The 27681-nt window shown below is 41.0% G+C and overlaps 1 protein-coding gene and 1 long non-coding RNA gene across 6 annotated transcripts in view; one reads left to right on the top strand and one right to left on the bottom strand.

The window, feature by feature from the left end:
* RBPJ (recombination signal binding protein for immunoglobulin kappa J region) overlaps positions 1-6304 on the bottom strand; it is a 115240-nt gene extending 108936 nt beyond the window's left edge. Inside the window, exon 1 of one of the 4 annotated variants that reach the window (XM_027544211.1) lies at positions 6278-6304. Coding sequence is in view for 1 of the 4 variants with exons in the window: in XM_027544212.1 (XP_027400013.1) it covers positions 6046-6065 (20 nt within the window). In the remaining 3 variants the exon portion in view is untranslated. The other 3 variants (XM_027544212.1, XM_027544213.1, XM_027544214.1) reach the window with 3 other exon arrangements.
* Positions 6305-7684: 1380 nt separating this feature from the next.
* Positions 7685-27681, top strand: part of LOC113894188 — a 31956-nt gene continuing 11959 nt past the window's right edge. Inside the window, exons 1-3 of one of the 2 annotated variants that reach the window (XR_003511510.1) lie at positions 7685-7790; positions 13516-13988; positions 21544-21647. This is a non-coding gene — a long non-coding RNA (uncharacterized LOC113894188). Of the gene's footprint in view, positions 7791-8292; positions 8335-13515; positions 13989-21543; positions 21648-27681 lie in introns of those variants that run through there. The other variant, XR_003511511.1, reaches the window with a different exon arrangement.

Here is a 27681-nt window from a genome sequence, read left to right as displayed (position 1 = left end):
AAAGGAATAAACATTTTTCCTAGTTATACAAACTTAGTGAGACAAAATTCTTATCCATTTATAACTCTAATTAACACATACACAAAAAACATTAGTTCTAGGGCTAAATTAAATATATTGAATATAGAAAAGAAAGCATGGGTGGGGAATTTAAAGGGGTTAACTTGATTTTCTAGTGTATTCCATCTCACATCCAACTAGTGCAGCATTTTCACTGCAAGGCTTTTGCCACTTAGGATACCTAAGAAGCAGTCATTTCTTTTTGCTTTTGTAAACTTAAATAATTTCAATATTCCCAAAACTGTCATGAACTTACAACCTGACTGAAAAGTTGTCATGCTTATCACTCTGCATTGTCTAAACATAACAAACATACACAAACATTTATACAGGTAAGTAACTACAACCAATTATACAAACCAAGCCACAGTGCCCCCAATACTTGTTTTTTCCCCAGTAGTAAACTGTGTGCAGGAAATGCATTACCCTTTTCACACCATCAGGATATCATTTCACCTCCTGAAGCAGGAGCAGGCCTAATGAAGCGTAAATGATATCATGATGTTGTGCCAGGCCTACAGGGCATCCAGAACTGTGGGCAGGGTGTCTGAGAGATGCTAGCAATTGGACATTCAACATTCCTTCATCATTATGGCTGTCCAAGCAGAGACTAGAGTGCCTAGAAGCAGACCCCCAAAAGTTGGGGATTACTCCGTAACAACATGCATGGTCAAGCATTAATGTACCAAATATGTCTGCTCAAAATGCCAAGGAACATATTTCAAGGGCTGCGGTGCTCTACACTAAATACACTGCTCCTTTCTAAAACATGACCCACAAACCACAGGTTGCAAGATAAAAAGGTCCATCTTGAATCCTGACTGCAAAAGGTTACCAAAAGAAACTGATTACTATAATTAAAGTATTTGTACACAGAACTTTACGATTTACAAATCACTTACACATACACTGTTTTATCTGACACATATTTTACCTTACTTGATAGTCAGTGTGCCTCACCGATAAATACAACAAAAATATCATTCGTTATTTTATAGAGGTAGAATCTGAAGCTTGGAGAAATTATCTGTGAGTAATTTGTCTACAAAGCCTGAATTTTCCTGAAGATTATCAACTTATTTGGTTCAAAGACATGGATCCCCAAAAAAGCAGTCTACAGCGTCTTAAGGTTTAATATATGTCCCTATGCATCTAAGAAGTATTTAAAACACTTAAAAACGATGTAACCTTGTGAGAAACACTGAATAGTCAACTACACAAAAAAAACAAAATACGATATTTAAGCCTGTCAGTTTGTACAAACAATACACTATTTTCTAATAATCCAAAGGAGCTTTTGCCTAAGAATTATACTGCAATATTCTCAGGAGCTATGGGCTGCCTTCAGCTGAAAATATCAATTCCTTTGGGTATTTCAGCAGCTAAGTTCCTTATGCAATCAACATATTCCCTGTACACATGAAATTCTGCTTACACGAACCATGTTGTATCAAGACTTCAAAGTCCTCCAAGTCCTTTGTCCAAAAAACTTTTTACTGAAGCCCCCATCATGTTCTAGACACTCTTTTGAGTATAAGAATATATTAAGAAAAAAAATTGTGTTATGACACTTCCAAGTGAATTACACCTGGTTCTGCATGAATACATGCAGAGGCACTGAACCCAGCCTGGTGAATCCAGTTAGAATATCCTCAGACCCAAATCTACTAACACCAGCACTTGTCAAGCACATGGATATATTAAACTGCTGATTGAGCCCAAGCAAGGAACTCCAAATTCTTAAATATGGCTGGAGAATTGACTATGAAGGGACAGAAAGGCAAACAGTCTCACTGAAGAAAAGGTAAATGAAATAATTATAGAGGCCCCTACATGCCATCCTAACATTTTTTTCAGCACCTGCTTTGTACCAAGTATCCTAAAATGTTTTTTTGCATTTACTTTTCACAGCAACCCACTGAGCTAAAAATAATTACCTTGCAACTCACGGAGGAGGCAAGGAGAGGTGAAATCGCTTGTCAATCTTACTGAGGTTGTGGCAAAGACAAATTAGGAACCCAGTTCAGATTAAATCCTAAAAGTGAGCTCATAAACTCTGCACTCTGCTGCCTCTCTTAACAAAAGCTGCTAGGGGGAGCCATTGAAAGGTTTTTAAACTAAGGAGTGAAGTGATCAGATTCACTCCAGAAAGACTATGTGGAAGTTGGACACAGAGGGTGAGTCCACAAGCAGAAAGAGAAAGCTGCAATGTCTATAGTAAGATAGGTGAGAACGATGACAGCACGAACTGTGGCAGTGAGGATGAGAGAGACAGATTCAAGAGTTTTTCAGAAGAGAAAATTACAATGTAAAGGGTTAGTTTTAGAAATAACACCTGGATTGCAGAACTAATCGGACATGACATCATCTACCAGGAACAGAGAAGCAACAGGTTTTGTTTGTTCAATAAATATCTACAGTGTCTCCCAAATGCAAAAGACTTTCCTAGGCCAAATGTCAAGTCCAAAATTAAGGTCCTGCTTGTTGGAAAATATTGAGAGTAAATGACAAAGTGTTAAAAAATATATCAGTTATACTGAAAATTAGTTGTTACTATTAACATTCTGGCCTAGAGTCTAATGAAAACGTTTTGTGCTACCATTTTAAAAAATTACCATGTGCGGAAAACAAATCAACAGAGGAAAAGCATCCCACAATTTTAAATGCGTTATTACATCTGAGTCTGACAGATCTTCAGTCTCTTACACAACACACACACACACCACCTTGTAATCTGTTTTACTTATCCATGTCCCTTTAAAAAAAAAAAAAAAAGTATTGATTTTACTACCCAAACTATAGTACATATTCAGGGGTTTTTCATCCCACTATCACCACTGTGACTTCCCAAGAACTTAGTTCATAACCTTCTATGTAATTTTCTATAAAATATGACATACTTCACATCAGCTTATTTCAGTAAGAATTCCTAGATTTTTAGCCACACCTTTCATCCAAAGATGCTTTCTGCAAATCCTAAGGCACAGCAGTCCTGTGCAGATGTGGCAAGTTACTACAATTCCCATTTTACTACATAGTTAGGAAATTGGCCCAGGGGAAGCAGAGTAACTTGGAAATAATCACAAAGCCAGATGCCAAAAATAACAACTTTTAGTCAATCCATGAGAAAATACTGCCCCTAGTTGAAATAACATGAGATTTCGTATTAGGAGGAAGCAAAATATAAAATAATGTTTTAAAGCCAAGTCCTAGGTTCCTAAAATACATCTTTTAAAATGACCGAATACCACAATTAAGATTTGCAAGAACTTTCAAAGACCAATTTCCCCCTAATACTTTGTCCATCAAGAGTGGCAAAGATTATTTAATGAATTATAGCTGTCAAGAGTGGCTTCCTCCTCTCCCCAAATTATTTTTTATCTTAGCCACTTAAGATACTGATAAAAATCTGCTGGTATAGAACAACAGGTAAGTTTTAAACTTATTTAAAAACCGTATGTTAGAATAGTTGTGAAAATACTCTGAGTGAGTCTCTCATACTTTTTCCTGAAAATATACTCTACAGACCCATCTGCAATTTGCATGCACAATAAATTTAAAGCTTTAATAGTCAATAATCTGAATGAAAGTTTCCCAATCACAACTCATGCTATATGTTTCTAAATATGCTGCTGTTTGATGTAATTTAATAAAAGTGCTGTTTTATTTGGTCACAAAATAAAGGTCTTACACAATTTAAAAACAAAAAACACAACTTGATCTTTTAAAGTTGCTTTTATGATGTTCTCATTCTTATCTGCACAAGTCAGAGCAAAATACCTTCCATTAATACACTTCATACTTTGCTTACAGTCAGAAACAACAGTGTGTGCTCAAGATTTTACCTTCCAAAGAATGAGTTCGCACTAGGAACAAATAAGGAAGACGAAATGATTGTTGGTGTTATGCACTCATGGAACCCAGACTGCAAATTTTCACACAAGCCTCTAGTATCAATTATGAAAGGTGATTTTCAATTAATTAAAATTAAACTAATTCAAACTAATTCTAATCATGGCCTTAAAAAAAAATGCTTTCCACAGCACCAATATTCCTCACACTTGTATATCCTCTACTAGTAGCACTTCTCCTGGTTTATAAATGAAAAGACTCCAAATGACTTTATAGATAACATATCTTCTAAAGTAATGATCAACTAGTAGGTTGGGGGGGGGAGGGGGGTCAGTGTCCAGAACTGTATATTCAGTCTAGTAACAATGCAAAATCTAATACCTATTATTTCAGCACCAGAATATTTAGGCAACATTTAAGTACACCAGACCACCTTCCCCCAACTCCCACAGAAAACTCCAAGCTTTTAATATTTCCATAACAGTAAGCACTCTGAACAAATTAAAGCTCTTTTAACACTAGAAGCCCTTTTACCTTAAAGATTATCACTTAAATGTCTTTTAACTGCATTTGATGAATGCATTCCACAAGATTCTACAAGCAGTATTCATCAACCCAAACAGCACTCTTAAGCGCTTTCCTCATTTCAACTTCAAAGATGAGGCAGAAGGGCTGTCATAAATCTAGAGGCAAAAGCATATAACTGTAAACTATCTAAAAACTAAGAAAAGGTAAAACAGTTGTATCAAATTCCCAAGCAGCAAAATTCCCTTTTTCCCCGCAAAGTAGGAGTTTCTGGTAAAATAACTGAACTCTAAATCTAGAATCTTGAAAATGCTGAAATTCTCCACCCCAGCATTCACAAGTTTTTCAACACCAAAACGCACTCAACTGCTACGCACACACCAAATGAATATCCAACATGAAAACTGAAAGTATTCTCACACGTCAACAGAAAAATACACCTTGCGCCTCTACAACACCCTCAGCTAATCCAGACGCAAAGCTACAACAGCCGCCCTTGGCCTAGGCCGTCAGAAACCTAGCGGCGCGGATGGGGGGCGGGGGGCGGGGGGGCGGCAATAATCAAGAGACCAAGGTCTTTTTCCAGTGCTACTTTTTCCAAGCAAAACAACCAGGAGCCCAAAGAGACCGCGAAGAAAACTGCAGACACTGTAATCCCGAGAGAAAGGGATGGTAGGGAGGTGTGAACACAATCCCGAGAGAAAAGGGTGCCGGAGAGGAGGAGCGCCGAGGAAGAAACTAAGTATCCCCACGCAGCTTTGAGACCCACAAAAACAACAACAAACCGTAGGGTCTGTCTTCTCGTAGAAACACCAGATGGAGTCCCCGGGGCTGAGACAGTCCAGCGGACAAACACCGTGGGTAGTGGATAAATCAACCGACGATGGGAGGTGAAGGGGGTGCCAAGCAAATAAGCCACTGGATGGGGGAGACAAAGCCTCCGGGGGTAATCACGGACCAAGCAGAAAGGTGAGAGGAAAACGCTCGAAAGAAAGCAACCAAAATTGAAAGAAATCTAGTGCCTGGGCTGAGGCAGGTCACTCAGCTACCGAATAGAGAGGGGGACAACAAAGGGGTCCGGGAGAAAGGCCAGCTGAGGGGAGGAGAGGAGAAAGGATGCGGGGCGCGACGGGTCGGACAAAGCGCCCAGGGCGGCGAAACAAAGGGCCGGGGGCAGAGAGTAGCGGGGGGCAGCGGGTAAAGACAAAGCGCACGGGACTGGGGGCACCGGCCCGGCGAGACCGCGGCGACGGCCCCGAGGAACAAAGCTGCGCTGGGCTGGGAGGGAGGGCCGGCGATCGGCGGCGCGGAAGGCGCGCGGCGGGCACGGCGCCCGCGGGCCCCGCGCTCCCGGCCGCACTCACACCCGCACCCGCCGGCCTCGCCGCCGCCGCCGCCCGCCCTCACGCGCCGGAGCCCGAGCCACGGCGGCGCAGAGCGGGCAGCGCACGACCACACGCCGCCGCCGCCGCGCCCGGCGCACGCGACACCGCCCCCGCGGCTCCCGGACGCCAAGCGTGCCGCGGCCCTCGAACCCGCCGCCCGCCGCGGGCTGCTGGACGCCCGCAACTTTCCCGGTTCCCTGCGCTCGGATTCCCCAAGACTTACCCTGTCACAACAGGCGCCATCTTCCACAAACTCTCGCCAAAACTCCAACCCTCGCGAGATTCCCCCGACGCCTTCCCTGGTCCCTCTCCCCCGCCCCTTCCCTTTTTCCTCACTCCTCGATTCCACCCAGCCCCCGCGCTCCTTTTCCCCTCGCAGCAGCCGCAAAGAGCCAGACGCCTCGCACCGCCAACAGCTTAGGGGATCCAGCTCGCTGCCTTCCCTGGAAACCTACCCAAGCGATGGAGCATGCGCAGGCGGCTCCTCCGCAGGCGAACCCTCCATCTGGTCCATTGGGAGCGCTCCGGTTATCCGGGTTTTGGGACGCGCCCTGAGGGACGTACGTGGAGACTGAGGAAAACCGGAGGGGATTACGAGGGGACGGGGAATGGAGGGGTCAGGAGGCGGAGCCCAGGGTAGAGAGGAGGGGTCCTGGGAAAATCTGCCGCGTTTCACAGGCCCAGATGAAACACCTCCTCAAATGGGTGTTTTCCAAGTGGCTTCCCGCTCCCTTTAGTTCCCAGCCCTTTTCATTCATTCACACGTTCATTGGACGCCTTCTTTATGGTAATGTCAGCGTTAGGTACTGGAGCTACAAAGATGCCTGGAGTTCGGAGGAGTAACAAACCAGGAACTTAGTTCATTCGACCCCCTGGGTAGCCACCAGAGCTCTGTAAATGAAAAACTTTTTTGAGGTTGAACTCTATTGCCTTAGCTTTCTTCTCCTTGGGTGTGAAATAAGGTCAGGCCAAGGCCTCTGGCAAAGTCACCACTACTGTGTCCACCTTGCATACAGACGCCGAAGCGCTGCGAAGCTTTCTCCAGAGGTGAAAAGTGTACTGTAATTGAAAGCCACCACTGCCCCAGCCAGCACATAACTCAGAGGTTCTGCCTGGGCAGGGAGCTATCTGTCGCATAAACCTCCCCAGGACCTCATCGCAGACCCAAGACGTCTGTGAACCCGGGTGGTATAATGGGGACAGACTCTGACAAGGTCCTCCCAAGGGCCTGGCACAGTGGAGGACGCAGCTCGCTGCCCGAAGTGTATCTCAGGCGACCTAAACCGGGAAGCCCCCGAGCAAATTTGGCCCGTCTGGGCATACAAGAAAGGTGCAGGACTCGAACCCTACCCGTCCTCCCAACCTGCAGCACCCCTTTCTTCCCCCCTCCCCGCTTTGCCCTTTCAATTCCTAGAGATTCCCAGATCCAGCACTGCCTCCCGCAGGGAGCCCCAAAACCCGGAGAACTGGAATCCACAGCCCGAAACCTGCTGAAGGCGCTGCAGGATTGGCGCGGCACGCGCGAGCGGCACTGCGCATGTGTCCAATGCGGGCAGCCCGGTCTCACGCTACACCTCCTTCCCACCGCCTTCCACTACTCGATTCAGACACAACACGGGCCGTGGGAAATTTCCTAAACCTCGCGAGAACGCGCCCACTGTTGTCTATGCTTTTGCCCCAAATCTCGCGGGGCCCAGGCGGGACAGGTGTTTGTCTAGTGCAGCTCCCGGCGCCGTTCGTGCCGCGCGTGCCCGGGCGGCAGGCGGGGTGGGAAGGAGCGGCTCGCCGAGGAGGCGGGGCTGGGGGGCGCGTGGCGGGGAGCGCAGGGCGGAGGGCGGCTGGGAGGGGCCCGACGTCTCGCACACACACGCCGCGTGACGCTTTGTGGAAGGAAAGTGGGGGTGGTGGAGGGGCGGATTCTAAAAGAAGGGGAAACCTGGAGATTAGAAACTCCTCCTGGTGCGGATGGTAAGAGGTCAGACTCGAGGGCAGGAGGAGCCCTAGGCCGCTCCCCGGGGAGGTTTCCTGTCGCCCTCCACGCGCCTGGTACTTTCCTAAAATGTGTTTGACGCCGCGCCCCCGGCCTCCGGGAGCTGACACCCCCAGTGTCGCGTTTGAGTCATGCCTCTGAGTCACCCAGTCTGGCCACCACTTTGCTTGCTTTTGGATTCCCTTAGCTACTCTCTACTAGCAGTTGGTTGTTTTCTTTCTGAGGTACCCGCTGGTCTTGCTTGTTAGCTAGGGAAAAGTGCTGCTCTCTGTGCTCTGACGTTGTACACTTGTATAGAATTCGCCTCCCATTCAAGGACACCTTTAAAAATTTTCTTCCCCCAAATCTGTTTCAGGCTTCCCTGCTGGCTCAGACGGTAAATAATCAGCCTGCGATGCAGGAGACCCCCGTTGGATCCCTGAGTCGGAAAATTCCCCTGGAGAAGGGAATAGCTACCCACTACAGAGTTCTTGCCTGGACAATCTCTTGGACAGAGGAGCCTGGAGGGCTGCAGTCCATGAGGTCGCAGACTCTAAACTCTTTTTAGCCTTTTGAAGTAATCCCTGTGTATTAGTTTCTGTTCCTTTTTTTTTCTTTTCTCCACTTATATGACTTACTGGTTTTGCTTTCCTTCACCTTTTTATGTGTTTGTTGAAATATTCATTTCGATTTTTGGATATCGTTTTACCAGGTGCTTTAGTCACAACTCTTTTAAGTGCATTCCTTCCTTTTGGATTATTTGTCCAGTGAATTCCTGTTTAGATTCTTCAATCAGGCACTTTTGAGATTGTCTTCGTGTGGGTCCTGTACCAGTCTAAACTGGCATTATCTCGGAACTGGTGTCTTAATGACATCATAGACCCACAAATGAAAAATTAAATTGAGTTTTTGAATTTGGGAAAACAGTGACTCCTCTCATACAGAGTTCATATTCTGCTAGTTATACCATAGACAAGAAATCAAGTTTTTGAATTGTTTTCAAGGTTATTAGTTGTGTGTGTGCATGCACATTTGCCTATTCCTTTCATTAAGTAGTTCACAAAGGGAAAGAGAAAATTTAAGAATCTTAAATGCAGTATCTCAGTGCAAAGCTAATTTGGATTAGGCTTGCTTCAAGAGAACAGTGCCCATGGGCACACATTCCTTCAAAGGAATCAAGCCTTTTTCCAAAGGAATCAAGCCTTTTTCCCAAGAACACATTACAGTCATGGTCTGGTCTGGGCTATTCATCTGATCTGGAACCATTGCCATCTAAGAGCCCTAGCCACAGAAAGCCATGGTAACCATGGTAACTCAAATTACAACTCCCATTCACCCTAATACATGCTTTACCTGTATTCTTTCCTTGTCCTAGTAAATGATATTCCATCCTTCCATTTAAGCCAAGAACCCTGGAGTCATTCTCACTTTCTTTCTTTTTTACATCCAACATTCAACCTAACAAAATCTTGCTAGCTCCACCTTCAGAATAGACTCACAGTCCAAACACATCCACACCTCTATGGCAACCGGCCCAGTCTAACCCATCTCATCTCTCACCTGTTGTCAAGGAAGTCTAATAACTAGTTCTGCCTTCATCCATTTTGCCTTTTCTCAGTCTGTTCTCAGTAGACAATTCAGTGTAACTCTCTAGAACTCTCCAATGGCTTTCCTACTTTCCTATGAGGCCTACTGCCCAAACCCCATACCTCGACCTCGTCTCTTCCCCTTGCTCATTGAGCCCCAACCAGCATCCTTCCTTGTGTTCCTAGGATGCACCAGGCACACCCTTAACTCCTGTCTTTGCTCTTTTCCCTAGATGCCTTATAGATCCTTCCTTTACTGCTTTCAGGTCTTTGCTTAAATGTCACCTGCTCAGAGAGCCCTTCCATGACCACCCTTCACAAAAGTAACTCTTGTTACTCCCTGTTCCCTCTCTCTTTATTTTTCCCATGATCCTATTGTAAACTAACATACCATACATCAGATCTGTGTATTGTGTCTATTATCTGCCTACCTCCCCCCATTACAATCTTAATGTGAACAGGGACTTTAGTCTATTTTGTTTATTGTTCATACCTCAGCCATCAGAACAATGCCTGCTGCAGGATAGATGCTCAGTAAGTATTTGTAGAATGAATAGGATGTCTTCCACTTCTAGAACAGATTAGAAATTATTCTAAAGACTCACTAAGCCTTCCAGACTTTAAAAGAATATCGAGGCTAGACCAGTAGCAAATACCCCAGTGCCATCTTGCCTGGGGAAGGCCTATAGAGCAAACACCTGTGTTAACTTTTTGCAAAAAACAATTCTTACTCTTGAGTTAGGCCAGTAGTTGTGCCTACACTTCCGTAAAGTGTTTCCTTTACTCTCCATTTTAGCTTCCCTCATAGCTCAGTCAGTAAAGAATCTGCCTGCAATGCAGGAGACCTGGGTTTAATTCCTGGGTCAGGAAGATTTCCTGGAGAAGGAAATGGCAACCCACTTCAGTATTCTTGCCTGGAGAATCCCACGGATAGAGGAACCTAGCAGGCTACAGTCCGTGGGGTTGAAAGAGTCGGACACAACTTAGCGACTAAACCACCACCACCACCACCAGGAAAGAAAACACTATTGGCAGGATATAAATACGCATTCTCATCTGTTGCTAGTGGAGTGAAAATGGGTATGCCGTGCTAAGTCACTTCAGTCACGTCCGACTCTGTGTGACCCTATGAACTGTAGCCCATCAGGCTCCTCTGTCCATGGGATTCTCCAGGCAAGAATACTAGAGTGGATTGCCATTCCCTTCTCCAGAGGATCTTCCCACCCAGGGATCAAACAGACATGTCTTCTGTCTAACTTGTGTTGGCAGGCGGGTTCTTTACCACTAGCACCACCTGGGAATCATAATCTTTATGAAAACCATTTTGATAAAACTTATCTCTACCTATTAATCCTACAACTCTGTTTCTAGAAATCTGTCTTATGAATATATTCACATTTGTGAAATTACCTGTACATATAGTATAGCATTGGTCTTCCCTTGTGGCTCAGCTGGTAAAGAATCCGCCTGCAATGTGGGAGACCTGGGTTCGATCCCTGGGTTGAGAAGATCCCCTGGAGAAGGGAAAGGCTACCTACTCCAGTATTCTGGCCTGGAGAATTCCATGGACTCGTCCATGGGGTCGAAAACAGTCGGACACAACTGAGTGAATTTCACTTTCACTTTCATAGTGTAGCATTAGTGATGGTAGAGAATACCTTAACAATCTAAATGTCGATCAAGAGGTGTCTTATTTATTTAAAAATATATATGTATATTCATAGAATCAAATAGTATTCATTTGTTAATAAGCAGAGGGTGCTTTTATGTACTTACATGGAAGGATCACAAAGTTTAAAAAAACAAGGTGCAAAATAATTATAGGTAAATAATACTTATTTGCCTATATGTATCTAAAAGGATTCTGGAAGGATACACGAGAAACTAATAATGACTGCTTCGCTGTAAGGAACTCAACTGTTGGAGGATATAGCTGAAGAGGTGGCTTATCTTGGATCCTTTGAATTTTGTAGAAGCACACATATATTTTTTTTCAAAATATAAAACATTTTTAAAGGGAGGAATGAAAGGGAATAAATGTGCAAGAAGAAAAAAATGATCAAAGTGTTTTCTTTTTCCCACCTGCTAGAAAATTATTTTCTAAAAGATGTGATGTATATGATAATAATACCACCTCAGTAGAATTAAGAACTGCAGAACTGTCAGGACTTAATCCCAGTCATCTGGTAGCATTGAGTCCATTCAAGCAGCAAGTTCAGAGTCCCTACTGCTCCATGTCAGATATCATCTTTCATGGTTTACAAAGATGGGTAGTACAGAGACTTCAGGGGACCCCCCAGGTAATAGAGTACACAGACCAGTTGCAGGGTAATTTTAGGGTGGAGGCATGAGTTTAATCGCATTGGGGTACAGAGGAAGAAGCACCTAACTCTTGCCTGATGGGCCCAGGGAAACCTTGCAGAGATGACTTTTGAGCTAAATCTTAGTGGAGTGGGAGTTCAGAAGACAGTAAGAGGAGGAAGCATAAGAAGCACAGGAAACAGCATGTTCAGGCTCTGAGGTGTGAAAGAGCATCTTGTATTCAGGGGAACTCCAGGTGCTGCATGTAGAAGCGGGGGTAGACAACCTAGGCAGGGTAACTAGAAGGACCTGGTAAAAAGGTGGTCCTCACAAGTTGGTGGGTTCCACTCCCTAAGACTCTGAATGAGTAAATCTGTGCTAGAGCCCAGGAATAGGCATTTCTAAGAAGACTGGTCAGGGATTCTGGTGCAAATTGTCCATGAATCAAGCTTTGAGAATCTTTGTTGTAGGAGTTAGATGTAACCTTTCTTCAGGAGTTTCACAGTAAAGGGAGCAATGACATATAGTTTCTTGGTTAAAAACAATAAATGAAATATTTAAATATTAATAAGTTTGGGGGCTTCAGTATATATCCCCCTGGAGGAGGGCATGGCAACCCACTCCAGTGTTCTTGCCTGGAGAATCCCCATGTACAGAGGAACCTGGTGGGCTGCAGTCCGTGGGGTCAACTGAGCAACTAAGCACTGCATAGCACAGTACCAGTATATATCCAGTAGAGGCGTGAAGCAAATAGTGGCAATGAGATGAGCACATTTGTGAAAGGATCGTGTTTTGCTCTGGTGGTTTAAACATAGCAGATGTTTCAACATTGCTTTCATTCTAAGGTTAAGTTACACCAACTCATATTAATGAGACACACCAGAACACTGAAAATTTTACTAGGCAGCCCCATGATGGAGAATACTGGTTCTACCCCCACATTGCATGGGTTCCAACTGTAGAACCTGAGACAAGCTATTTAACCTAGCAATACCTCAGTTTCCTTGCCCGTAAAATAAAGAATAGCAACTAATTCATAGGGTTGTCATGAGGATTCAAAGTGTTAGTTCTGTTGAAAGCACATAGAAAGATACCTGTAACATAGTTGCTATAGTAGTGTTCATTTTTATCACTGTTATTTTTTATTTAATAAATACATAAAATGCCTTCATCTCATGAAAATTGTTGTGAAGCATATCAAATTGTCTTTAATGCTTCAATAATCAATGTTAATATAGCCAAACATAGAGATGATTTTATCCAGATTGATGTTAATTCATTTAACATACCCATTCAGAAATGGCAATGTCATCATTATTATTTAATTTCTAAAAGATTCACATGTTCAAAAAGGTTAAGAAACCTGCTGTAAATGGCCAACAAGAGCCTCTGAGGATGTAAAGCAGGGCTTGATGTGATCAGATTGTGGAGAGGCTGTGTGCCTAAGAAAATCTTCCTAATAACTCTTATTAGAAATTGAAAGCCTTTTGCTTCACAGAAGTCTCAACTCATGATTTTCATTCATCCTGATGCCTCCCTTTTTAATGAAAGTATCCCTTTCATTTTCTACTGCGTCCTAGTTAAGGTTAATAAAATGTATATGAGATTGAAAAAGTTTATTTTCCTTAAAGACTATGTAAGTCTATAAGGAAAATGAACTCTAATTCTAGAATTAAAAGAAATAAAGAGATCACTGAAAGTAAGTCACAGAACAGGCTTCAGGAAGGTGAACTTGAGAAACAAAAATAAATATTTACCCTTTGCTTTCCAATTGTGTTTGATTTTATACAGGATTCTTTGGCCCTGAGAATTTTATTTCCTTTTTCTTTCTTTTTAGGTCCAAGTAAAGCAAAGCTTGAGGAGCGCATGACAACCACTCCAGTATTCTTGCCTGGTGGAGAATCCCATGGACAAGGAGCCTGGCAGGCTACAGTCCAAAGGGTCACGAAGAGTCCCAGACATGACTAAAGTGACTTAGCATGCTTTCACACAAACAAGCTTAACATATGCAGCACTTCAGGAAGGCGAAAGAAGAAAAATGATAAACCATTTACTCTAATGATGTGAAATGCAAATGGAATCAAACATACCTTTGGTAAGAAGAATGTGTACAGGTCATATAATTTCTTTTTCTTTTTATAATATAAACAAGATAAAGCACGTTAACACTACCTATACAGGGACTTCCCTGGTGGTCCGCTGGCTAAGCCTCCACGCTCCAATACAGGTTTGATCCCTGGTCAGGAAACTAGATGCCACATGCCGCAACTAAAGATCCCGCATGCCACAACTAAGACCTCGCACAGTCAAGTAAGTAAATACTTTAAAAAAGAAAAGAAGAAAGAAAAAAAAACTACACAAAAAGTAACACCACTATATGATTTGTAAAATTCTAGTTGTGAAAGTTGCTTAGTCCTGTCCAACTCTTTGCAACTCCATTGGCCACCTGATGCAAACAAAGAACTGACTCACTGGAAAAGACCCTGATGCTGGGAAAGATTGAAGGAGGGAGGAGAAGGGGCTGACAGAGAACGAGATGGTTGGATGGCATCACTGACTCAATGGACATGAGTTTGAGTAAACTCCGGGAGTTGGTGATGGACAGGGAAGCCTGGTGTGCTGCAGTCTATGGGGTCGCAAAGAGTCAGACACAACTGAGTGACTGAACTGAACTGAACTGAGTTGTGAAAAGTGAAAGTCAAAGTCGCTCAGTCATGTCCGACTCTGTGACCCCGTGGACTTTACAGTCCATGGAATTCTCCAGGTCAGAATACTGGAGTGGGTAGCCTTTCTCCAGGGCATCTTCCCAACCCAGGGATCCATTCCAGATGGATTCCTTACCAGCTGAGCCACAGTTGCTGCTGCTGCTGCTGCTGCCAAGTCGCTTCAGTTGTGTCCGACTCTGTGCGACCCCATAGACGGTAGCCCACCGGGCTCCCCCATCCCTGGGATTCTCCAGGCAAGGATACTGGAGTGGGTTGCCATTTCCAAGAATGTATTTGAGTTTTGATTTTCTAAATGTTCTGCTTTGTTATATATCTTATATTGTGGTTTTTGATTCCATGTTGAATCAATGTTGAACAGTCATAATCAGCAAAACAGCTGGGGTAGAAAGGAAAAAAGCTTTGGACTAACTCCATCATTGAGTCCTACCTCCACCACTAGCCAGCTAGCTAACTTTGGGCAAGCTAACCTTTCCTTATGTGCAAATGGGGGAATGTAAAACCTATGGCTCACAACTATTTTGAAAATTATTTGAGATATTACATGAAATAACTGGGAACGTAGTAAGTACTCAGTAAATGCTGTTTCTTTAGGAAATTCTACCACCCATGACTGCTCAATTTTCTTTTATATTAGATGGACTAAGACTCTCTGCCTTAGAGATTTGTTGTACAAATCAAATCAGGTAATTATATAGATAATTAAATGGCAAGAATTATCTTTAAATAAGTTTATTGTATTTATTTGGGTTGGCACATTTATTTGTAAAAATTTGAGTATGGTTTTATAGCAAATCAATAGGGCAGAAAAAGACCCCTACATTTTCTCCCCTGGCCTGAGTTACTATTAACCTGGGGCATAAATGACCTTTAAAAGTTTTTCAAAGAAAGCCTACTCAAAGGGTTTACTCTTTGTATCTGTGTTGTTTTGTGTCAGAGATAGTGTAATGATAAGTATCAACTTGCAGATATGACCTTTGTGGCTAGCACCCTTGTCCAAAATAGACTACGGACCAAGATCAACTTTGGAAACAGTCTATTAAACAACCACTGACAAATAGTGAAAGATACCAATCAATTACCATCTCCTGAAATACCTAGCTCTGTCAAAGACAATGGAGAATCCCCGTGAACATCATAATGAGAGTTGTACGTTGTCACTTTAAAAATTGCCATTATGTCAGTATGTTGATATTTTTTATTTTAATTAAAAAAATTTAATTGTCATTATGTCAACAAATGAGAATTAAAGAAGAAACCTTGTGAAATGACTGCAGGAAAAAAAATAAGAATTTTTAAGTAAGCTATCAATAAATATTGAGTACAAATTTAATTCAGTGCAATAGGAGAAATAGAAAAGTTTCATCTCAGTCTCATATTGATGTATTTAATTTCTGAACTGCATTAGAGAACTCTATGTAAAGGAATCCTTAACAACTCCTTGTCACATATTGGGGCTTCCGTGGAGGCTCAGACGGTACAGAATCTGGCTGCAGTGCAGGAGACCCAGGTTTGTCCCTGGGTTGAGAAGATCCCGTGGAGAAGGGAATGGTTACTCACTCCAGTATTCATGCCTGGAGAATTCTATGGAAAGAGGAGCCTGGGGGATTCCCATATTCCAACTGGTATTGTCCTACGTGTACTTTTTTCTCTCTTAAATGGTTATTTGACAAAATTCTACCCTGATTAGCATTCTGTGGAAGGTAAAATAAATTGTATCAAGGTGTTACTAATATAGTATCCCACTAGTGGAAAAAAACATTTCTCAAGATCTTAGCTGCAAATTGCCTCCCATCTAAGTACTTTGAGAAGATTTGGAAATTTATGCTTTTTTTTTTTTTTTTCCTTTCTCCCAGCTTTCAAAACCCTTGGCTTAAATTCTACCCTCAGAATTACTTCTGACTTCAGTGAGAGTTATAAACTATCGTTTGGGAGGAACATTTGGCTCTTGCTTTTTCAAGTCTAAAGTTCTCCAGAAATGTTCTTATGAAATGTGAATCTGATTTTCATCATGCAGTTTTACCTACATAGCATCATATTTTCCTTCACCAGCAAACACTAAGTATTTTATTTTTAACTAGCAAGGCTATATCTTTATTTGCATGGTACTTTCCAAGTTTCCAAAATAGGAAACAAATCACAGAATCTAGGCCAAAGAAAAGGACTTAAGAACTGAAAGAAAACTTCTGAAAAACAGATTACATGCAGAAGTACTCAGTTTTATAAAACAGAGGATTTTTTAAAAGTCATATGCCAATCTAACATGCAGCAGAGCCGCTTTCTGTTTAAAGGGAAACTGTGATATGCAGTTTGTGAAATGTCAATAATATGATTAAGTCTACACCATCCCAAGCCTTCTGACAAACATTGTCTCAGTCAGTCCTCAGGACAAAGCCGCAGATAGGCTCTCTGAGCTTCACTTGCACAAGTTATACTTCTAGAAGTGGAATACATGCTTGAGAGGTTTGTTTGGGCTTTTTTGCTACAGAAATTTAAATTATTTTATTATTACAATCTGATAGAGAATATATTGTGTCATATACTCAGAGGAGAAGGGGATGACAGAGGATGAGATGGTTGGATGGCATCACCAACTCAATGGACATGAGTTTGAGTGAACTCTGGGAGTTGGTGATGGACAGGGAGGCCTGGCATGCTGCGATTCATGGGGTTGCAAAGAGTCGGACATGACTGAGCGACTGAACTGAACCGAATACTTAAGAGTATCAGATTATAATTTTAAAAGTTATTTATAAAAATATAAATTCTAAAGAATGCAAAAGATTTATTTTTAAAAAGCCAGTAATATTACATATATATGTGTGTGTCTGTGTGTAAATCAGTGATACGAACTAGTAACAGTGAGTGGCTAAGGATAGGTAGCTTAGACAGAGAGAAGACGTAATACTCTTGTGGATTTTTTTGCCATATTATTTTAAAAAATAATTCACCAAGGACCTCACAATAAAAGAAGCCTACATCCCCTAAACATAAACACATAAATGCTCAACTGAATTCCAGCAAACACTGAACAAAGTAGGAATAGAAGGGAGCTTCCTCAACCTGATAAAGGCATCTATGAAAAATCCAGAATCAATGTCATTTTTGAACATAAAAGATTTATATTTTCCCAAAGATTATATTTTCCCACTAACATGAGTAAGAAGACAAAGACTTCCATCAGGATCACTTGTATTCAACCTTGTACTGGAGATGCTACCCAAGCAATTTGGCAAGAAAATTAAATAAAGGGTATCCAGGTTGAAAAGAAGAATGAAAAATGTCTCTGTTTGCAAATGATAGGACTGTATATACAGAGAATTCTAAGGATTCCACTAAAAATGCATTAGAACTAATATATAAGTTTAGCAAGTTTGCAGGATACAAAGTCAGTATTCAAAAATCAGTTGCCTTTCTGGGACTTCTCTGGTAGTCCAGCAGCAAAGACTCTGTGTTCCCAATGCAGGGAGCCTGGGTCAGGCCCCTGGTCAGGGAACTAGATACCACATGCCAAGACCTGGCACAGCCAAATAAATAAAATATTTTAAAAATGATTGACAGACAGTAAAGAATATTAAAAAATCAATTGAGACAAAGATTCCATTAGCATTAAAAAGAGTAAAATACTTAGGAATAAATTTAACAGAAAGAAAGCTGTTCTTATACTCTGAAAACTATAAAATATTATAAAAAGATAATTTTAAAGATCTAAATAAGTAAATGGAAATCCATGTTCATGGATTGAATTTGATGTGTAGAATCAACAAAATCACTATCAAAATTCCAACTGTACAGTTTGCAGAAATGGACAAGTTGTTCCTAAAATTCATATGAAGATTTAAGGAACCCAGAATAGCCAAACCAATATTGGAAAAGAAAAACAGAGGTGGAGCAGTTATGCTTCCCCTTTTCAAAACTCACTACAAGACTGTAGTAGTCAAGGCTGTGTGGTGCATGTATAAGGTAGACATATAGTTCACTGGAGTAGAATTCAGAGTCTAGACATAAACCCTCACATGTGTGGTCAGTTGATTTCTATCAAGAGTATGAAGACAATTCAGTGGGGAAAACATAGCCTTCAACAAATGGTGCTGGGACAACTGGCTATCCATATGCAAAATAATGAACTTGGGTTCTGAACTTTACAACATATATTCCAATTACCTTAAAATGGATCATAGACATAAATGTAAAAACTAAAACCATAGAACTCTTAAAGGAAAGCATATATCTTCATGAACTTGGATTAGCAATGGTTTCTTAGATATGACACCAAAAAGCACAAGCACAACAACAGCAACAAAAATAAATTGTCCTTCATTAAAATTAAACTTTTGTACTTCAGAGCACACTCTCAAGAAAGTGAAAAAAACACCCCATAGAATGGGAGAGAATATTTGCAAAACATTCATCTGATAAGGACTAATATCTGAAATATATAAAGAATTCTTAAAACTGAGTAATAGGATAACCTATAATAGAAAAGAATACTAAAAAACAATGCATATATGTATGAAAACTGAGTCCGTTTGCTGTACAGCCGAGATTGGCACAACATTGTAAATCAACTGTACTTTTAAAAAATTGAATAATAAAAACAGAAATAACCCAATTTAAAAATGGGCAAAGGAGCTAAATAGATATTTCTTCAAATAAGACATGCAAATGGCCAGTAAGCACATGGAAAAATATTCAACATCATTAAGTATCAGAAAAATGCAGATCAAAACCACAATGAAATACGATTTCATGCCCATCAGGATGGCAACAATCAAGAAGACAGATAATGGTGTGTTGTCAAGGATATAGAAAAATTGAAACCCTTAGGCTTTGGTGGTAGGAATGTAAACTAAAGAAGGCATTTTGAAAAACAGTCTGACAGTTCCTCAAAAGGTTAAAGATAGAGTTACCATATGACCAGCGATTCTCCTAGGTATATACCAAAGAGAACTGAAAAACATGTCCAAACAAAAACTTGTCCATGTATGGTCAGGGCAGCATTATTTATAACAGGTAAAAAGTAGGAAAAAAAAACAAATGTCCATTAACTGATGAATGGATAAATAAAATTTCGTGTATCTATAAGATGGAACATTATTAGGCCATAAAAAGAAATGAAATACTGATACATGATGCAATGTGAATAAACCTTAAAAACATGCTATATGAAAGGAACAAGTCACAAAAGGCCCCATATCGTATGATTCTGTGTATGTCAACTATCTTGAATAGACAAAACTACAAAGATAGAAAGTAAATTAATGGTTGCCTCGGTCTAGAGAGTATAGGGTGGGGTGTGTTGTGAGTGACTGCTAAAGGTTATAGGACTTCTTTTGGAATGATGAAAATGTTCTAAACTTGATTGTGGTGATTGTTGCACAACTTTGGGAACAGACTAAAAACCATCCACTGAGCAACTGAACCGGACTGATTGAATGTACGTACGCTAGCATGAATTATATCCCAATAAAGCTGTTAACAAAAAAAGCAGAAAAAAAAACTAAAATTTAATTGTATTCAATTAGAGCCGGCTTCCCTTGTGGAAATTCCCTGGAGAATTCTATGGCCTGTGTGACTTTCACTTTCAATTAGATGCTTTAAAAGTCCATATGATCATAACCTTTACCTTATTCATGTGTGTGCTTAGTCGGTCAGTCGTGTCCGACTGTTTGTGACCCCATGGATTGCAGCCTGCCAGGCTCCTCTGTCCATGGGGATTCTCCAGGCAAGAATACTGGAGTAGGTTGCCACGCCCTGCTCCAGGGGATCTTCCTGACCCAGGGATCGAACCCAGGTCTCCCGCATTGCAGGATTCTTTACCATTTGAGCCACCAGGGAAGCCCAAGACAACTGGAGTGGGTAGCCTATCCCTTCTCCAGGGAAACTTCCTGACCCAGAAATCGAACTGGGGTTCTTCCGCATTGCAGGCAGAGTGAGCTATGTGGACAAATAACTAATAATCTCCATAGAATAGTCATCACTATGTCAGGTGATTGACCCTCTAGCTTCATAGTAGGTTTGAGATTATATTTGTGTCAAGGGTGATGGTCCTTAACATTGCATAAGTGAACTGACCTCGCTTTTTTGTTTGTTTTTGGTCTCATCTCATGGCATGTGAAACTTCCCCGACCTGGGATCCAACCAGAGCTCCCTGCAGTAGGAGCACAGAATCTTAACTATTGAACCACCAGAGAAGTCCTCAGTTGCCTCCTTATAGCCTCTACTCCACCAAATACCCTTCAAGGCCCTGATGACTCAATTGATCCTATTCTACTTTCATCTTATTGAATCTATTCCTCTGTTGTCCATTGATTCAAAAAGAAATATTTCCTGAACACCTCCTATGAGCCCAGCAGTCTTCTAAGCTCCCGTGAAGACTGGTTTGAGCAAGTAAGACAAGATCACTGCCCTCAGGGAACTTGAGTTCAAAGATGGAGACTTAGATAATAAAAGAGTAAACAAACTAATGGGACTTCCCAGGTGGCTGTCTGCCTTCAACGAGAGAGACTTTTGTTCGATCCCTGGGTCAGGAAGATCCCTGGGAGGAGGAAACGGTAAACCATTCCAGTATTTTTGCTGGGAAAACCCGGAGGAGCCTGGCGGGATATAGTACACAGGGTCACAAAGAATAGGACACGACTGAGCAACTGAGCACAAAACAAACAAATAAGGAGGACCATTTTAAACAATGATGAAAGCTAGGCTAAAAATTAAATAGGAGTGAAAAATGCTAAGAGGAAAGGGAAGTTGATTTTATTTAGATCAACTGCACTCTTAATGGTAAATTCCTTTCATTGTACTTAAACTGCTCGGAAGTACTTTAATTGTGTAATTCTCTTTAAAAGGTTTTCAAACAATACAAGTAGAGAGCAACAACCTTTACAGTTTTAAGTTCATTCTTTAGACTCTAGCAGGATGTGGATACTGAGGCCTTTCAAAAGTATAGACTTGGATATTTCTACCTTTCTTTGGTAAAGTTTACATAGAAAAAGGAAAGTGATGAGCATTCACATTCTGAATGCCTATTAAAAATGGACAAGTCTTCTTAACATCTATTCATGTTTATAATCCATCTCCCCACAGCCCCACCCAACCCTCCCACCCAGTGCTGGGAGTTAGATGTTTTTATCTGTATTTCACAGGTGAAGGAAGTGTTTTAACCAAGAACACCGAGGTCAGAAGTGGACAAACCAGTTTCCATGCCATCTTTTTGCCTCCAAGTCAAGAACCCTTTTGCTTATACCAGGTAACCTATAATTTCATGCCATTCCTGCTCTTCCAAAAACCTTGCTTCTTCATTAAGAGGTTTTCAGTAAAAAAAAAAAAAAAAAAAATACTGTGAAGGGAGTTGGTGTATGTTTAAGTTTGGCCTAAGTGTTTCAGCTTCATTAAAAAAAAAAATCACAATATGTAACTTCCCATTTCATTTCGCCTGTTAGGTCACATATTATGAGAGCTAATATTCAGAAATATCTGTTTGTAAGAGGAGTGATTACTACACTATTTTAAAAGCCCATCTTAACTGTCTTTTCTGAGAAGTGGCTTGCTGTTTACCAGGATAATGCAATTCCTGTTTGTATATTATAAAATTAGTAGAGTTTATATGAAGAAAATCTTTTTCTTTTGTTCTACCCCATGAAATGATGCCTTTTCATGATGATTAAAAGCAAGACAGCCTAAAATGCTATATTAGTTCACAAAAATTTCTCAGAATGATATATTAAAACTGAAACTGAAACTGTTATGGAGGTGGTAAAATCTACTCACATTCAATTACCTTTGGGCAAAAAAAAAAAAAAATAGATACCCTCAGTATCTGCAGTATCTGTACTATGTGTTAATAATGGTGATGACACTAGCATGAAACTCAGGGTGAATCCTCTAGATAAGGGTGCTCTTCTAAACAGAAGAGTTCCTTAGAAGAGTGGATAAATATGTATACCCTTACAGTTGACTAAGGTGTAAAATGAGACACACTCAAGATGTTATACTAAATTTTGCCTAGAACATAGGAATCATTTTGAAATGTGACTGGTTTTCAGCTTCTTAGCTGACTTTCCCTCCCCTGCCCTGTCCCTAAATAGTTTATTTTTTTGAGGAATACAATATTTATTTCACAGTCTTTTTCCTATTTTGGAGTTCTTTTCTTTCATTTTTTTGGCCCTGGAGGGAAATACGATGTTTCTTCAGGTCAGGTTGCATATTATGAGATAATAATACAGCTTTCTCTGTCTTATGCTTTACCCTAGGAGTCTAGATTTTAAATACCTCTAAAATGATTAGTCTTAATTCTACTTCAATAGATTTGACAGATTAACTTCTTTAATGGTTTTAATTTGTATTTCAGTAACTGCAGTGGTCTTCCTGTCTCTAAAATGTGAATTTTCCTGACTTGGTGACATTTTTTGGTGTTGACCTTTGTTGTTCTCCCCTTGATGCCCTCCCACCCTGCATCGGCCTCCACTGTTAATAATCACCTAACTAATGTGTTAAAGGAGAAGGAAATGGCAACCCACTCCAGTGTTCTTGCCTGGAGAATCCCAGGCCTCGTGGGCTGCCGTCTATGGGGTCGCACAGAGTCAGACATGACTGAAGCGACTTAGCAGCAATGTGTTAAAACAACAGGCTTGTCAGGCATACTGCTTCGAACTTTCTAGTTTTATATAAGAAGTTCCTTTTTAATACCTCTATTTATTCTTCATTCACTGTAAAGGGCTTCGTTTCTTTTGGAGGCACACAACTAGTCTGGAGTTCAGCTTTGTCCATCTCATATAAATCCCCTATAGGGTTAGTAAAACTGCAACCCATAATCCCTTCTTTAAAAAAGTGCAGTGATTATTTGTGCTTATGTTAGTTCCAAATATTACAATAGTTTCTGGATTTTTGCCACATTCCTCTCTAGATAGTCATTTGGGAGACTTTGTTTATAATATGTGTTTTGAATGAAATTTAAAAATTCCAGGACCACAGGATGCAAGACCCAGTTGTGGGTTAAACTTAATTTTTGCATTTTTTTCTGAGAGGCCTTACTTAGATTACAACAATAGCAAACATTGAATAGAAAATGAGAGAAGGTATGTTTTCTCCAGGGATTAGTGTTTAAAAGAATATAAGAGAAAGCACGGTATTTCCAAGGATTAGGGAATGTTTTCAAAGCGGCCTGTAGCATTCAGTTGGTGGTTTAGGTAAATTAAAACATTAAGCTGTTTCATGGATATCAGAAGAAATGTTTTCTTCAGTGATTGTGCTAATTGTGATTTTAAAATCACAAACAAAACCTTACATTTTAAATAGCACCCCTCCCCCCAAAAAGTAGTTAAATTCTTCAGGATTTTTTTTTTTTTTAACAATTTAAGGCAATGTTAAAAATATATAAGCTCCTCTGGGACTTTTTCCTTCTAATAAATTTTATTTTTTCCCCTCATAGTCTGCTTATTTTAGAAGCTGATGCTTATTAAAGAACCCTCAGATTTTTTGACCAAATGAATTGATTTTTTTTTTAATGTAAATTAAGGTTTTTTGTATCTGATTACAGCTTCATGCAGTTTTTTAACTTTACAAAGTCTACCCTTTGTAAAGTTAAAAAACTTCATAACCTGGTGTGTCTGACTGTTCTTTGCTGTTCTTTTGCCTGTTACCCCTTGGATAGCTCCTTTTATTTTCCCCCTTAGGTTTTTTTTTTTTTTTTTAACCTATTTTTAAACTTGTTATTTTGTATTGGACTATTAACAATGTGATAGTTTCAGGTGGACAGCAAAGGATGTATCTATTCTCCCCCAAACTCCCCTCCCATCTAGGTTGCCAAGTAACATTGAGCAGAGTTCCCTATTCTATACAGTAGGATCTTGCTGTCATCCATTTTAAATATAGCAGCATGTACATGTTGATCCCAAGCTCCCTACCTGTTTCTTCTCCCCATACGTCTCCCTGGCAACCATAGTTTGTTCTCTAAGTCTGTGAGTCTGTTTGTAAGTTTATTTGTATCATTTCTTTTTAGATTCTGCATATAGGGGATGTCATACAATGCTTCTCCTTCTCTAATTTATTTCACTCAGTATAACAGTCTTTAGGTCCACTGAATATATCCTTTTACTCTCCTTTGCTTATAAAACAGAAAACAGTACCCACAATAGGCAACACCTGTAAGTTAAGGCCAGCATTCTCTTTCCATCTTCTCAGTGTCTATACACTGATGGATTTCTCCTCAAGATGTTTCAGTTTACATTCTCTCTATAAATCAATCTCTCTCACACACACACACTCACACACACACACACACACACACACACACCCGCCCCCAGTGATTTCTATGACATAACTTTTCTGGAATTCTATAAACACAGGATATGCAACACGGGTTAACCACTCGTCTAGGAAAGAAAATAAGCAGACAGTTGCCCACAGAACACATCTTACGTTTAGGCTTCAATGTATGCCAAGAAAGTGATCCAACGAAGTGATCGCTTTGAGTCCCTGACTGAATAACATCAGGACCTTGAAAGTTCTATTGCTATTTTAAATGGATGTTGCTTGTTAAAGGAATGCTAGAATGAATTGTAGCCTCTGTATTAAGTTCTTTAATTGTTGACCTTGACTTCAGAGAGGGTGTGGTGGGTGAAAGTAAAAGCCGCTCAGTCATGTCCGACTCTTTGCCACCCCATGGACTCGTCCATGGAATTCTCCAGGCCAGAATACTGGAGTGGGTAGCCTTTCCCTTCTCCAGGGGATCTTCCCAACCCAGGGATTGAACCAGGTCTCCCACATTGCAGGCAGATTCTTTACCAACTGAGCCACAAGGGTGTGGTATGGTGGGTAGCCAACTTTATATTAGGTACAAAGGAAAATGTTTCGCTTAAGAGAAAATAGACTATAAATATTAATGTCACTGGCTAAAGTAAAAGCTTTTGTCATTCATCAAGGTAAAGAATAAGATATTAACTGTTCATATTTGACAACTTCCTTACAACATTTATGAAACAGAGTGAAGAGCAAATGAGTAAGTAAATGCCCTAAGTATTGCCTTTTTCCCCTAAGCCACTAGGCTGATATTGAGTCTAGTGAATATTGCTCTAACACAGGGACAGCATCCACAACTTTATACCTAGCAGCTGCATTCAACAGCAAAATTTTAGATCCACTTCTACTCCCAGCTACCTAGTGCTTTAAAAAAAAGAGCATTGTTAGAAGTGGGGTAGGTAGGAATGTGACTAATAGTCTTGTGTTCCTGTAATTATAGCAGAGATCACTGTGCAACATTTGCAACTTTTCTATTCTGCTGAAGCAATGACATTAGGAAGTGATGCTTCTACTGGTGATGACAGAAAACTGCCATTTCAAGGAGTCAAATTATTTCCTCTAAGCTCCACTTAAGACAGATTCAACAAAAGACTCTTCAGTGGAGGCAGAAAGAACACTTTCACTCCCCTGCACCCTGATGGACTCATAGGCTCATTAATTCAGGAGCTATCACAGCAGTTTAAAGTGCGAAGAACCTGTTTTCACAATTCCTGGTATCAAATAAGCATCACAACACTGAAGTGATTTACTGTGGCTCAGATAGTAAAGAATCCACCTGCAGTGCAGGTGACCTGGGTTCAATCCCTGGGTCAGGAAGATCCCCTGGAGGAGGGCATGGCAACCCACTCCAATATTCTTGCCTGGAGAATCCTCATGGCCAGAGGAGCCTAGCGGACTACAGTCCATGGGGTCCCAATGAGTTGAACATGACTGAGAGACCAAACACAACACATAAAATTATACAATTTCTAATTTTACCCCGGGGGTAATCTACAGCATCATGATCCGAATGTGAACTCAGCAGAAGGGCTCAGATTGTGGAGGCAGGGCATTCCTTAGGAGGCTTCTCTGCCTTCAGAGATCCTTAAATTAATAAATTTTTGGACAAGCAGGGGCCAAAGTGGTGAAGATTCAAAAAACCATGGCCATTTCTTTGAGCCCCAAATCAGCCCTCTGATTGATTCTTCAGTGCAGCAAGGCCAACAGAGAAGGAAGGGACCTCCAGCAATCTTGTGTTTTTCACAGGACTGATTCTGGGGATGGAAGGTAGTGGGGTATTGTAGGGTCAAGTGGGAATCATTCTGTCTTTTACCTCTCCGACTGCAATCAGCATTTTCCTCTCACTCCCATCTCGTCCGTGTTCTAGCCCTGCACTTCAGCACATCAGAGCCAGCTCTCTGCTTTCTAAAGACAACTAGCCAAGTAAAGCAATTCGTACTATGAACAGGAGAGAAGAATCATTCCTTTTCCCCACACACGTGCGCACAAGTGCCGCACACATGCACACATACACATACTCACACCCATTCTTCCTGGATAGCAGCCATACTTGTCTCACCCAACAAAGTTATTCTGCTGGAGGAAATGTAAGTCTAATGGAAAAGGAGAAAGATGACTGTGTCATTTTTCTATTTAAATATTTTCAATTATTTACATCACTTCATCTCCAAGCCCAAAGAAATGACTAGAAGGGATTGTTACCGAGTTCCAACTTGCTCTGCTCGCTGCATGACAGGCCAATGAATCCAAGAAATGAGGTGTGAAGGCAAGAAAGAGACTTCAATCAGGGAGCCGGCAGACTGAGAAAATGGCAGGCTAGCACCTCAAAATAACCATCTTATTGGGGGTCTGGATGCCAGATTCTTTTATAGACCAGAGAGAAAGAAGCAATGAGGAACTAAAGTCAAAAGACAGAGTAGAGAGGGAAACACAGTGGGGAAATAAAGTGAAAGGGTCTTCAGTCTTGCAAAACATCTGCAAAGGAATAACCAGCCTTTGGAAAGGGGGTGTTAATCTCTTCTATTCACAGGTGGGCAGGGACAAACTCTTCTCTGAGCTGAACAAAGGCACTTTGGTTTACAGTCAAGCAGAGGGGCAGGATCCTCCAAGCAAGCCATTGAGTATAATTATAATAATAAAAGCAATGAAAAGCAAGTCAAAGAAAGTTTCCAACATGGAGTCAGAATTGGCTTCCTTCCTGCAACAGCATCATTGCTAGAAAGGGCAAAGCCTGGTGAACAGGGCAGCTCTCAGCTCGGTACTCAGTGTTTCATCCTTGAGTCCTCTATTTTCATCATCAGCCCTATCTAATCCATTGGCAAGTCCTTTTGGTTCTGTCCTCAAACTATGTCCCAAATCTAATAATTTTTACCACATCTCCAATTACATCCCAGTACAGGGCACCATCACCTCTGTCTAGGTACCTGCATTACCTTCCCACCTTCTCCCTACTTCTATTCTACCCCTACCTCCTACAATCCATT

This window comes from Bos indicus x Bos taurus, chromosome 6 (genome assembly GCF_003369695.1).
Source record: "Bos indicus x Bos taurus breed Angus x Brahman F1 hybrid chromosome 6, Bos_hybrid_MaternalHap_v2.0, whole genome shotgun sequence".
In the NCBI taxonomy this organism is placed as follows: domain Eukaryota; kingdom Metazoa; phylum Chordata; class Mammalia; order Artiodactyla; family Bovidae; genus Bos; species Bos indicus x Bos taurus.
This window is presented reverse-complemented; position numbering and strand designations above follow the sequence as displayed.